Genomic DNA, 12,550 nt, shown 5'->3' on the forward strand with positions numbered 1-12,550 from the left:
CTTTCCCTCCATGACATCCAGACTAGGCATCTTGTTGAAAAACTTGGGATTTGTTCAATCTTTTTCAAAAGATTGATTTGAAATAACATCTTAAATGCACAATCTGACTTCTCTTTTAAGTTCCCTTCACTCCAAATTCATCTGAGCTATCCCCATTCCAGTCATCTTGTGCAGAAATAGTTTCATCCCCTTGCCCAGACCATAGGGAAGTAAAAAAAAAAAAAAAAAAAGTTGGCATCCAGGGGCTATGAGAATTAAAAAAATTATCTTCATGGATCTTCTCAAAATTGTATTATATGATAAACAAGTATCTCAACATAGGACTTGTTTACCTTTTAAGGCATTAACCTGATTAAAAAGAATGCAAAGATACATTTTCTGACCAAAAAATCAATAAATCTCTAAGTGGTTTCCAGCTGCATTATAATCAGAAACACTATATTGCATTTTGTCTTGTTGCCCCAAACTTGATGCATGAAGTCATTAATACTTCATTTCCATCCTGAATCATAATATGTTCTGTTATTTCACCCAATATTGAAAACATAATTGAAAACATAATCATATTGCAAAGCACTTTATGTCTGCAGGTTCATAAATGCATGAACTGCTGCAAAAAAAGATGGAACAATAAAAGGAGGGTTGTTTCTGCATCCAGAACCAGTTGTGTATTCTGTACAGAAAATCAGAACCAGCTGTGCATTGCCAGTGCATAAGGTCTGTTCCCTTATCCTCTCTCCAACAAACAATTAAGACACTGTAATTTGTTTCCCAATCTTGATGAGAAACTTTCCATTACTTTGTCTTCAAACACATGCAAATTCATTCTGCTAGCTAGAAGCAAACAACAAATCACCATTTCAACCTGCTTTTCCTGGGATGGACACTACAAAGTGCTTTTAATGACTGGGGTGAAAAAATTAAGTATGCATGGAGAAGAATCAAAACAAAAAGTTAATATACTTTTACTGGCAAGATGTTTACTTAACACAATTCACCAAGAAAGTCAAGTTATGGCCACATGCTATCTGATAAAATGCATCACAATTAACTGACCACCTTCCACCTGTTTACATCCTTTACTATTTAGTAAGCCAATTCCTGCAAAACAAAATAGCTCAAATCAAATTATATAAACAAATGTAGCAGTCTCAAAACTTAACCTGGACTTGAATTGTAAAAAATCTACCTGAACTATCGGATCCTCCTTCAGGGCTTCCACTGGAATACATTGTGGCCAGCTTTCCATCCAAGATAAATCTGAACCATCCATTACTACCATTAGATAGCTCCAGGGCTGCAGCATCACTCCAGATATACAGGCAGTCCCTTCCCCTAATGATTGACCAGTCTCTCCAGTGGTACGGTTTACCCTGCTGCAGTTCTTTAGCATCCTCCTGTGGTTCATCCTCCTGCAATAACATTGTATTAAGCAACAACAACATGAACCAAAAAAATCTCAAATCCATTTAAAAAAAAAAGGGAAAAATCCCCAAAGAACCAAAAAAACCCCAACACACAAAAACCAGACATTTTTAAAAGGAGGAGATTTCTCTCTCTTTAGGAGAGAAGAATTATTCAAAGCAAAAGTGTAGGAACTATACTACTCCTGCAAGACATATCCTTGAAAGTATTCTTTAATAGAATAATATACTTCTTAGAAGTTTCTTTTCACATATAGCTTTATCTACTCAACAATAACAACAGCCTACTGCCTGCAACATTCACCTCTGTTCAAAACTTGAATTGTGAGAAAAGAATCACACAATGACTGAGGTTGGAAGAAACCTCTGGAGGCCATCTAGTCCAAACCCCTGCTCAGTTATCTGACTGGTTATCTAGGACCATGTCCAGGTGATGTTTAATATCTAGCCACCAAAAAACAAAACCAGTGCCCCTCCCAAAAAAAACCCAGACAACCCAAACCCCACAGTAATAAAGTTTAACTATACACTTAATATTTAACTATAAATTTCATTGAATTGGTAACAGAAGAAGTCTGTTATCCATTCAGTTCGTCTGACTGGCAATAAGACTTGGAAATTGATAAATAACTTCAATATGTACTTATGGCTTTCATTAAGCAGAAAATTAGTTTCTTTTTTATATGTTTAATATATTTCATAACAACATTTAAAACATCTGGAATTATTTGATGCATGAACATCAAAAAAGATACACTTCTGACATGAATACTTCAGGAAGGATTCACTTTGTTTACTAGTCACTTTCCAAACACTAAAAATCAAGTGCCAAACAACTTGACCAGAAGGAAGCATGAATAGGAAAACTCAGCAGATAATAATATGCTAACAGAAAATGAAGGTAGAGAAGAAAACAATTAAAACACGCGGCATACAATAAGCATTAATTTAATATCCTACCTTGCCCTGGCCATTTTTGTAACAATGAACATTTTACTAGAAGTGTCAGTTTTACAGTAACAAATAAAGCAAATAAATAAATTCCATCCACTTACCTTCTCAGGTTTAGACTCCTCTTCATTTTCATCATCGGACGATGGTCCCGCCAAAGTTGACACTTTACTAATTACACCAAGTCTAGCCAGTTGGTCTAGAAAAAGATCACCACCTTTATCCACTAAATCCCTTATGATTTGCAAGGCTAACAAATGGCCATCATCATCATCCTGTAATACATTGGGATGAAAAGAAAATAACAAAGGAGATCTTGTTAATTAAATATATCTTTACATGCTGAACTTCACATGTGGTCACAGAGGGACACTATAAAAAGTTTTAGGGTTACTTATTAACAAAGTACATGGAAACACTGAGTATAACTCCCTTTTTTGTACTGGTTTCATAAAGGATAACATTTTCTTTCTTCCTACCTCTTGATCAAGTACTGTAGCTGTTATCTCAACCAGTATTGTGGGCAGGTTGTGGCCAGCATCAGAGTCACAAACCTCTTTCAGCAGCGCCTCAGAACAAAAATGTATCATTTTTCTAATGAGCGCAAGACTTGCTTTCCTTTAAAAGATTGTAGAAAAAAAAGGTTTTTACAATGATAAAGCAAGCAATAATTAAAGCAACAAAAAGGTTCAAGAAAAAACTCCTTTTGTAATCTATTTATGCATATTTTCGAAACACAAGAAATTTAATCTGTTTCAGTTCTTGTTATTGGTACCAAAATTAGTTATTGTTAGTAAGTCCTAGATTATCTCTAAGAATAAAGCAGCTCTGGTATTTTTAGATTCCACAGCGCTGTCCATCTAATATATACTTCTCTCCTCAACCCTTTCCTAGGTAAACCTGTTCCATGTCCTGTCTTTATCCACTTTTAGTGCTGGCAATTCACTTTTGCACACTTTGTCACCCTCAGAGGTATCCAGCCTTTCATTTTAGTCATGTATTTCCCATGTTTTGAGATCCCTATAATTTTTAACTCTGAAAGTACTGTTAGATCATGCAGCTTCCCACACTAAGAAGCATAATTAATTTGAGAAGAAATCACTCCTGTAGGGTTAAAGACGAATTTTTTTTGACTGACTTCTAAAAACATAATTTTTCTGATTCATAAAGATAACTTTCAAGGAGAGAGCCAACTACTTCTTTGCACAATCTGCAACAACAATTAATCATTATTAGACTGTTAACATAGTTTCTTATTTCCTTCATATAAAATGACCTAGTTTAAGCTTTCTATCATCAGCTCATGTGCAGTCTCTCTCCAATAGAGGCCTTTCTTATCTTGCATTTTCACCCAAAGTACCTGTAAACACTGGGAACATAAATAAGAGATTGGAATAAATGTCATATTTGCAGTATAAAAGGCTAAGAGGTTACGATCAGACGCAATTTATCACAACCATTATGCCATGCACAGTATTCCTCTATAAGTAACAAATTAGACTACATTTTTGCAATTCAACAGAATTACAAAGAGCATCTTCTCTGGTTGATAACCTCTTAGTAAGTCTTCTAAAACCTTCAAAAAGCTTTTTCTAGTCTTGATGATTTTCCAATGAATGTATCTTGGTATCATTTTATTCGTTTTCCTCTACTAAATTACAACTTTCATTACAGTGGCTACAAACAGCTGTAACCAAATCCTGTATGCACAGTGTATACAATATACTATATGAACATAGCATTCTTTCATCATGCTGCTACATTCAAGAGTACGCTCTGGTCTCCCATGACTAACCATGTTTTTTCCAACACACCGTTCCCTCAGAAAGGAAAAAAATGCTGCTTAAAATGATAAGTAAAAATCCCTCTTGCAACACTTTCCAAACAACCACTTTTATTCAAACAGAAATATGACTGTCACTAGCATTATTTAAACTTTTAGATTTACTTTGGCTCTTTTAAGTGTGTATTAAGAAATTGTCTATCATGATAATTACCTTATTGAAGGCAACATAGTTTGTTGAAATGTTTGTGCAAACACAGGCAATAGTCTTTTCAAGTATATGGGTGCCATTTCTGGATCTCCTTTGGGTTCATTACATTCTTCCTCATCCTTGTTTGCATCTTTCTTTTTCTTCTCATCCCCTTTGTTGACAGGACACATCCAATCCCCTGGAAAATTTTTTTCCCCCAATACATTCAATTGCAAAAATCAATAAACCAAACAAAAAACCTTTCAAGACATTGAAGTTTTCTTTACTAACATCCAAGCACCTGAACATGAACATACATTCCTAAAAACGTAGAATTTACACATGCATGACTTCCTGAATAAAGTATTTAATAGCAAGTATCACCTGTGGCACTAGAATTCTCAAGAACAGGGAAAGTACAGCTCCCATGTAGAAAAAAAGGATATCAGAGAAGCTACCAAGGCTGACACGCTCTGAATCCACAACAAAATCCTACTCTAGCCCGATTCCACAGCTCAAGAGCAGGACAACGGGCACTGTTCATGCCCACTTAATCATTTCTTTGGTAATTCCCCTCCCTTTACAACATTTTAAAATACTAAGGTTTTTATGCATATGTTATGGGTTAAGGAAGGTTGGTCACAATTTTTTTTTTTAATAACCTTAATATAGTAAAATTCCAATAACTGCATGACTGAACATGTATCATCAGCATTTCTATTATAGCAGGTGTTATGGAATTAAAAATTGCACTCACCTGGAGACTGGAGAATAGCTACTACTTCACTGTGCCCCCTTTCCCGAGCTTTGTCCAAAGGAGTTTTCCCATCTTCATCTCTCAAATCAGGATTTGCACCATGTCGTAAGAGAGTCTGAAAACAAATATTTTTATGTATGAAAAAAAATGATGATTTCTTCTTCCAAAGTAGCAAATGTGTTTTTCATACATCATTCCTACAGTCTTCTCATGCTTGTAAATATTCTGTGCTTTTTATATCTCTAGAGCTAATATAAAGCTACTTTTATTCATTACTGCCCTATTGTAATGAAAAATCTGTGTTTTGATAAACACTGCAAAGAGTATGCAAATATTTGACAGCACATGTGTCCAACATATTGCATTGAAGACATTTGGAACAGAATAAGATGAAAAGTCAGTAAGGCATCCTAAGGGTCAGTTTAAATCATACCTTTGCTACCTGAGGTCTTCCAAAACATGCTGCATAATGTAATGAGGATGACCTCTGACCTCTGTTAACATCAGCACCCCTTTCACAGAGGAATTCTACCTGTTACACAAGAAAAAGGAAAATAGGGTTTTTTATCTTTATTTACATAAATAATGTAACTTCTTAAGGGTCTATAAATCTAATTTACCATTTCCTGAGTTCCAAAAGCTGAGGCCCAGTTTAAAAGAGTTTGTCCTACATCATCCATAAAATTTACTTCAAAAGCTGAAAGATAAAATTAAATAAGATAGTTAAACTTCTCACAACTATAAACTAACTTAAGTTCAACAGTATTCTTTAAATAAAAAGCCGGTCCTACAAAAAATTAAGCGTTCTCAATAATTCTGGAGAAGCATCTATGCTCTTAATTGCAATAAAAAAATTGTGGCATAGGTATGATTACCAACAAGAGCTGTTGAGTATTTAACAAAATAAGTGAACTTGTATATAAAGATTTTCAAGGAATTACCTAAGCATTTGTTATGACAGAGATTATAAAAATCAAAGATAAAGCAAGCATCTCATTTTCTTTTTCAGAGTATTTTTGCTTACCTCCTGTATCAATAGCATCTATTAGTGCATCAGTATCCTTACTGCGGATGCAATCTATCAGTTGCCGATGAGAACGTTCCCCAGAACTATCCAGTCTTCGCAATCCTGGGATTCTGCCTGTAGATCCAGCACTAGATTTTGGCAGGGCTTTTCTCCCTTCGAACAGTAGCACCAAAAGCAGATCTACTAACCGCATGGTATCCAGTACACATCTCTCATCACCCTGCAACGCACTTTCTATAGAATCTGGAAGTTCAGATCTTAGAAGATCCTGGAAATAATTAAAAGTCTGAACAATAAAAAATATACAGGGCTTTAGAAAAAACTATCAGAATTGGGTTTAATTTCCAAATGAAATGCTTCCTTTTTTCCCCTCTTTAAAAATAACTTAGGTGTACATGTGTGTGCATACATGTGTGTGTGTATATATATATATATATATAATCTATAAATATTAATATCTACATATAAAATAGCAACATAAATCTTGCATATATTGGAGTACACAAAGGGAAAAGCCCCATGAAAACAAAAGCTGTAGCGTAAAATAATTTCTTACATGTGTTACTACTGGAGAGCCTCTACACAGGGTTGACAACAGGCTTACAATAGTTGACACCTGATTACTTAATTTAGAGTCTGCAGCTGTAGATGGTGCTCCAGTGCTACTCCGTCCAGGTTTGCAAGCTGAAGATGGTCCTGATGCTGTCCCACCAGCAGCTGCCATGCGAGATAACAACTCCTCAGTTAATCCATGTTTAGCTAATGGAGCTGGGTCAACTCCACGCCGCGTGAATCTATCAGCTAATGAAGCAAAGCATCTCAAAGCTCCATCTGAAACCTAAGAAAGATGTGCAAGAAAAACTGATGAAATATCTTTTACTTAAGATAAGAAGATGCTAAGAGGATATCCACGAGAATACAGGACATATACAAGAACTTGATTTTCCCATGTTCCCTTAGAAGTCAATGAAAGGAGGAGTCTGGCCAGAAACTCAGAGTTGGAACCCAACAAGTGCGCTGAACTGCTAACTAAAGGACTGTACTGTTGCTGTGTTTTTTCCCCTCCTTTCTCTCTGTTGATCATATATAAAAATAAAGGAAACTATTTCTGAGGATCAGCTTTATAAACATGTCCTTGCCTATATGAGCAAAACCCCAAACCAACCTAGAAAAGCACACTTTATGACAATATTGTTAAATTAATACATGTTGGAAGCCCTTTTTAAAGAATTTTTAGTTATAGATCTTCTTGTTACAGGAAATACAAATGCAGGATTTATAATTCCCACTAGCAATTGTCCATTCTCACAATAGTTTGAAAAAGAATCAAAACCAACCCACAGCTTGGTATTGAAATAGAGAGTATTTAACCTTCTGGTAGTTCCAGTGTTAGAAACTATTCAAGTAGCCTTCTACTAATAAAACAAACACACACCAGAAAACCCCCCCAAACAGCAAGAAATTGCACTATGAGGATTTGCTTCCTAGCTTTCACACATTTACTGAATTTCTAACTTGTGGCTCAAGGAACAATGAAGACAAAACTTTCTTTGCAGTTTTATCTTCTGTATTTATAGAATACCAAATATCCTAATACGTTATATTTTTACATATATAATTACTATTCTACTAATACTAAAATGTTATATCATTTTGGTGCTTTCTATTAAAATAAATGCTATCAAATGAGCCATTAAATGATGCACCAACTGAAAACTCACGAAGTGTTACACTGACAGTGAAGCATGATCATTCAAGTTATATTTAAAGGTCTACATATTTCTCTCAAGCACAAGAAAGTTTTCAATTGGACCAAGCCTAAAAATCGGACAAACTGGGAAAAGCAAATTTTACTCTTAGATAACTCAGATTATACACTGAGCACCTGACACAGGGACACACAAGAATTCTTGTGACAATAAAATACAAACTCCCAAATTTAGGTTTGTCACAATAGGGAGGAAAAAATCCAACCAACCAACCACACACAAAAAACCCCAGTGACACTGTGTAAACAAGGCTTACTGACGATCCTCTTAACAATCCAGCAAAAAATACTGCTGGCCAACTGCCCAGGAAAGGATCCAACATCTTTTCATGTCCGTGTTAAAAATAAAGGAAGGCTTTGCCTTTGACATCTCTCTACCTACATACTAAAAGTTTCGGTCTTTCCGATCAGGAGGTTTGCACAGGCCTATCGAGATAACTTGCTTCAGGCACATTTGCCTTTAAAGATGTGCAGTAGCAAACAAGACTGATGTCAAGAAATAGTAAAAAAAACACCCCATGATACCTACTCTCCAACCAAACTCTGAATCACTACAGACCAAGAACTCAGACAATTATTCATTAACACATAGAACAAGATTAGAGTATTAGCCAGATTTTATGAAGACAAAAATCTTAAATCTCCATTAAGTTTGCAGACTTCTGGTATGGTCTGTACATGCCAAATATTCTGAATTATCAGTACTATTTTGCAATGGATTTTTTTCTTTAATGTGTAATGGTCACTGTCCATGTCCTCTGGCATTTTGCTCCAGTTCTTTGACAATACAGATAAACAATTCTGCCAATCTTTATGTTATTTGCATATATATTATAGATATTTACCATAACAGCTGTCAAAAATACACAAGAAAGTTACTTGTTTAACACACTGCATTAGTGGCATCAGTTTACAAAGCAAAAGAGTATTTGCAAAGTATTTACATTTCTTCACCCAAATTGCAAGAGTAACACAAAGGTTAAAAAGCCAAAGTTACAGATAAGCTGTTCTTGGGGCCACATTCATCTGGTCCGAACTCATCACTCAAGTGGTGTGACTAACTGGCAGCCCACACAAAAAGCAACCAAACCCAAGAGTGCAAAAGGACAAGGTAGGGAGCCACAAAATTTGGAAAGGGACATTACTGGACAAATCCATAATACACATCCAACATCCACTGTAATCCTGAGGCTTGTTTCATGCATAACACAGTTCTCAAGGATACCAGTGCAGATTTATTTCCTATCATCTGGGTCCAATCTTAAACACACTTATCATTAAGCTTAACTGCTGAACAATTAGGTTAATTTGAACTCTCATTCACATCTCCAACAGCCCCAGCAACTGCTTTTCTCTAACAATTTATAAATTGGGAAACAGCTAAAATACTACAGACTTAATGGTCTGAATTTCAAGATTAGCTTGCCTCAGATGATTAGTGTACCAATAGAATTACTTAATGGCTAAAAAAAATGTTATCATGTTCTGAAATGGTTAGTGTATGACAGCCCCCTGCCAACTTTTCAGATCTAAAAATATATTTTTTAAAAATTACCTCACAGGCAAGAAGTTTAGTTTCCCAAATATGATGTACTTAGTAAACCAAACTGGAGGCTGGATGTGTGCATTTAGAGAAAGGAATGAGGACAGAGGTGGGAGTGAAATGGAGACTCAGTTCTGAGTATGGACAAGAAGCCTGGCCAGGCTACAGTAAGAATTTGGCTAAATGGCTATTCCAAAACATTCATATGACATAAACAAAAGGATTCTAATAGCAGAAAGATAATTCCTCTGGGATTAATTTTCTAGATTTTACAAGGACTACTCAAGTTAGCAAAACTTCAATAAAGAAATGGAGCAGCATCTCTACTAGTACCATTTAAGCTGGCTTCCAGTGTAATACTTTAGCATTGACTATGGATGTTTTTATTGCTTCTCTTAGTTTGGCAAAAGAAATACAAACCACATTCATTTTTGTCTCTTACTTATGCTCAATTTTATAGTGATTGAGGTACAGTCACAGAACAATAATTACTTCAGAAAGTGTCTCAAAATGCACCGAAAACTGTTACAGGATATTTTTCAGTACAGTTTTCAGAGGTTAAATAACACTATATTCAAACACCAGCACTCAGAGTCAAACACTAAGCAGTGTTTTTATTCTCTTATCATTACAACTATAAAGGAAACTATATTAGTACCCAAATACCCAAACCTTCTATGTAAACACACAGTCAGGGAGGTTATATAAAGTTACCTAGTCATTTCTTTATTAAACATAACAAAAGTTAAATTCACAGCACATTGAGCCAACTATTACATTACCTGATGGTCTTCATGTTTTAATAAACTAGACAGTGATTCCACACAGATCTCTAATGAAGAATCCTGAGGCTCCATTTTGCCACAGAGTCTGGATACTACAGCCATAGCTGAATGCAAAGTATCTTTATGAACAAGGTGTCCACTGTCACGAATGAATGTCAGAACACAATTCAACCCTCCAGCTTCAAACACAGCTCCTGACTCACGGGTACAGATTAATTCTAACACCTATGACAAAACAAAATTTAACTTGAATGAAGTACACACAAAAATCAGTTATTTATATCCACAGTCAAATATTTATATCCATCTACAGAACTGGTTAAGAAATGAAACAAGAGGAAAAAAGAAAAATCTCTCTCTTCCTCAACACCCAGAAGAGGTCAAAGCCTCCAGTACTCTGGTAGTTAGTAGTTACAGCTTTCTTCAAAAATATGGGAGCCAATACAAGAACATCTCCCAAAGGGGTGGTCGTAACAGGTGTTCATAAGACGGATAATAATCTCTCATCCTGGGAGAAACACACAACCAAGAGTTTTGAAACTTGAAAGAGCACCATTACCCTAGTGATGCACTTCCGAGTAGACTGGAACTAGTAAATAGGAAATGCATAAATTCTGATGTCACGGTAAGCAAGAATTCCAGCTATATGCTACCACAGGGCCATGACTGATGCTTTAAATAAGAGATTGTAAGGGTCTTCTAAATTTCTCTAAAAACTTCACAAGGGTGCAGGAGAGCTGTATCTATGCTACTGAAGAGACAGCAGACAAATTTTTTACACCAGGTAATTTATCTGTATCTGGAGCAATTCTTCATTTCTTTTGTAGCATAAAAATAGTCTTTGGCATTTTATTAGCATTCTAGTCATACAAGACAAAGAAGAAATTTAGTCTAATTTTTTTTGTTTCCTTTTCTATATATTTTTTTTAAAGGAAGTTAAGCTGTGAAGAGCACCAGACTGACAGTAAGGATAAGCAGCATTGTCAGCATGTACACTTCTGTCACAGTCCATGTTTCTGCATCACATTTTAATAAAATTAATAGGATTGGAACATGAGCAAGCTCTTTGGAAATAGCAAATTATCCAATTCCTTCTTAAAAACAAGAGGTTCTTAAGTATACTTACCTTCACACATTGCTCAGCCAAATCTCTGCTCGTTCTGTTGTTAAGTTCAACAACTACTAAACGATTACAAAGTGCCTTGATAGCTCCATCCACTCCCACAATCCTACGGGTGCATTCAGCTGATACATCCAGGTAATACGTTATGGCACGAGCTGTTACTTCCAGTACGTTGTCTGGAGCACTTTCATCAAGAAAAATTTTGCACAGTGCTGGCAAAAAGGTTCGAGGAGGACATCTGCAGGAAAAACACAACACATTACTATGTTGTGCAAACTTCTCTACATTGAACAATTTCATACACTTCCACATTTACACATTAATGCTTTCCACGCACACATCATTCGCTCAACTAATTTATAGTTGGTTCAGAACATTCATTTAGAACCCTTCATCTCATACACACATGAAAATTCAAATATATAATCTGAAAAGATGTTGCATTAAGAAGCCAGCAGAAAAAGATAACTATTGAAATTTTACAGTCATACAGGGGAAAAATTTATCTTGTTGGGATTTTTTTTCTAGGAATTAACCTCACATCACCAAACAGAATGCATGTTTTCTTAACAGCGCTTCAAGGTTCGTGATGATTAATAGCTACTTAATCATGAAATTTTATATACAAAGACTGAAGATTTTGGGTTTAATACAATTTGATTTTGAGTGGTCCTTCTTCCCTACATTATTTCCCTTGTCTTTTTATCCTATTTCAATCTCCTCCCCTACCCCCTGCCTTGTTTTTTTCCCTTAATCACACTGAGAACATACTTGATTAACATAGCTTGCATTCATTGCATTTTCTCTCCATATCCATGCCTCAGTAGCCTTTGGCTCTCCTCTTTATTGTTAGCCTCATTTCCATATGCAAGGATGGTGAAAAACATCCTCAAAACTCCAAAACAAAAAAAGCAAGCTGCAATGGTCCTCCTTCGATTCCTCTGACATTACAGAATATAAACTGAAATAATACTTTTCGTTATTAGGACAGCTGTGAATAAGACTGATTTGGATCAAAAGTTCTAACACGTGGAGCTATATTTTAAGTCAATTTATCTTCCAGTAGCATATTTACTTAGCTATAAATAACTTAGCATTATGATGGCTCATCACAGTGGTAAAAGGACTACCAAGGTGATGGTGGGGTATTAAGTGAAGGGGATATATGCAACAGTGTGTTTTTTAGTCTGAAGACAGGT

At 35.5% G+C, this 12,550-nt stretch overlaps 1 protein-coding gene across 9 annotated transcripts in view; it reads right to left on the reverse strand.

The window, feature by feature from the left end:
• Positions 1-12,550, reverse strand: part of HECTD1 (HECT domain E3 ubiquitin protein ligase 1) — a 63,089-nt gene that overhangs the window by 34,011 nt on the left and 16,528 nt on the right. For 6 of the 9 annotated variants that reach the window (XM_069017741.1, XM_069017745.1, XM_069017740.1 and 3 more), the window contains exons 3-13: positions 11,355-11,589; positions 10,226-10,453; positions 6,689-6,970; positions 6,130-6,418; positions 5,726-5,802; positions 5,539-5,637; positions 5,106-5,220; positions 4,373-4,547; positions 2,855-2,993; positions 2,480-2,650; positions 1,190-1,412 (exon numbers count right to left, since the gene is read on the reverse strand). In XM_069017741.1, the coding sequence (XP_068873842.1) occupies positions 1,190-1,412; positions 2,480-2,650; positions 2,855-2,993; positions 4,373-4,547; positions 5,106-5,220; positions 5,539-5,637; positions 5,726-5,802; positions 6,130-6,418; positions 6,689-6,970; positions 10,226-10,453; positions 11,355-11,589 (2,033 nt within the window). The remainder of the gene's footprint in view (positions 1-1,189; positions 1,413-2,479; positions 2,651-2,854; positions 2,994-4,372; positions 4,548-5,105; positions 5,221-5,538; positions 5,638-5,725; positions 5,803-6,129; positions 6,419-6,688; positions 6,971-10,225; positions 10,454-11,354; positions 11,590-12,550) is intronic. The other 3 variants (XM_069017742.1, XM_069017739.1, XM_069017737.1) reach the window with 1 other exon arrangement.

This window comes from Aphelocoma coerulescens, chromosome 5, assembly GCF_041296385.1.
Source record: "Aphelocoma coerulescens isolate FSJ_1873_10779 chromosome 5, UR_Acoe_1.0, whole genome shotgun sequence".
Lineage (NCBI taxonomy): Eukaryota > Metazoa > Chordata > Aves > Passeriformes > Corvidae > Aphelocoma > Aphelocoma coerulescens.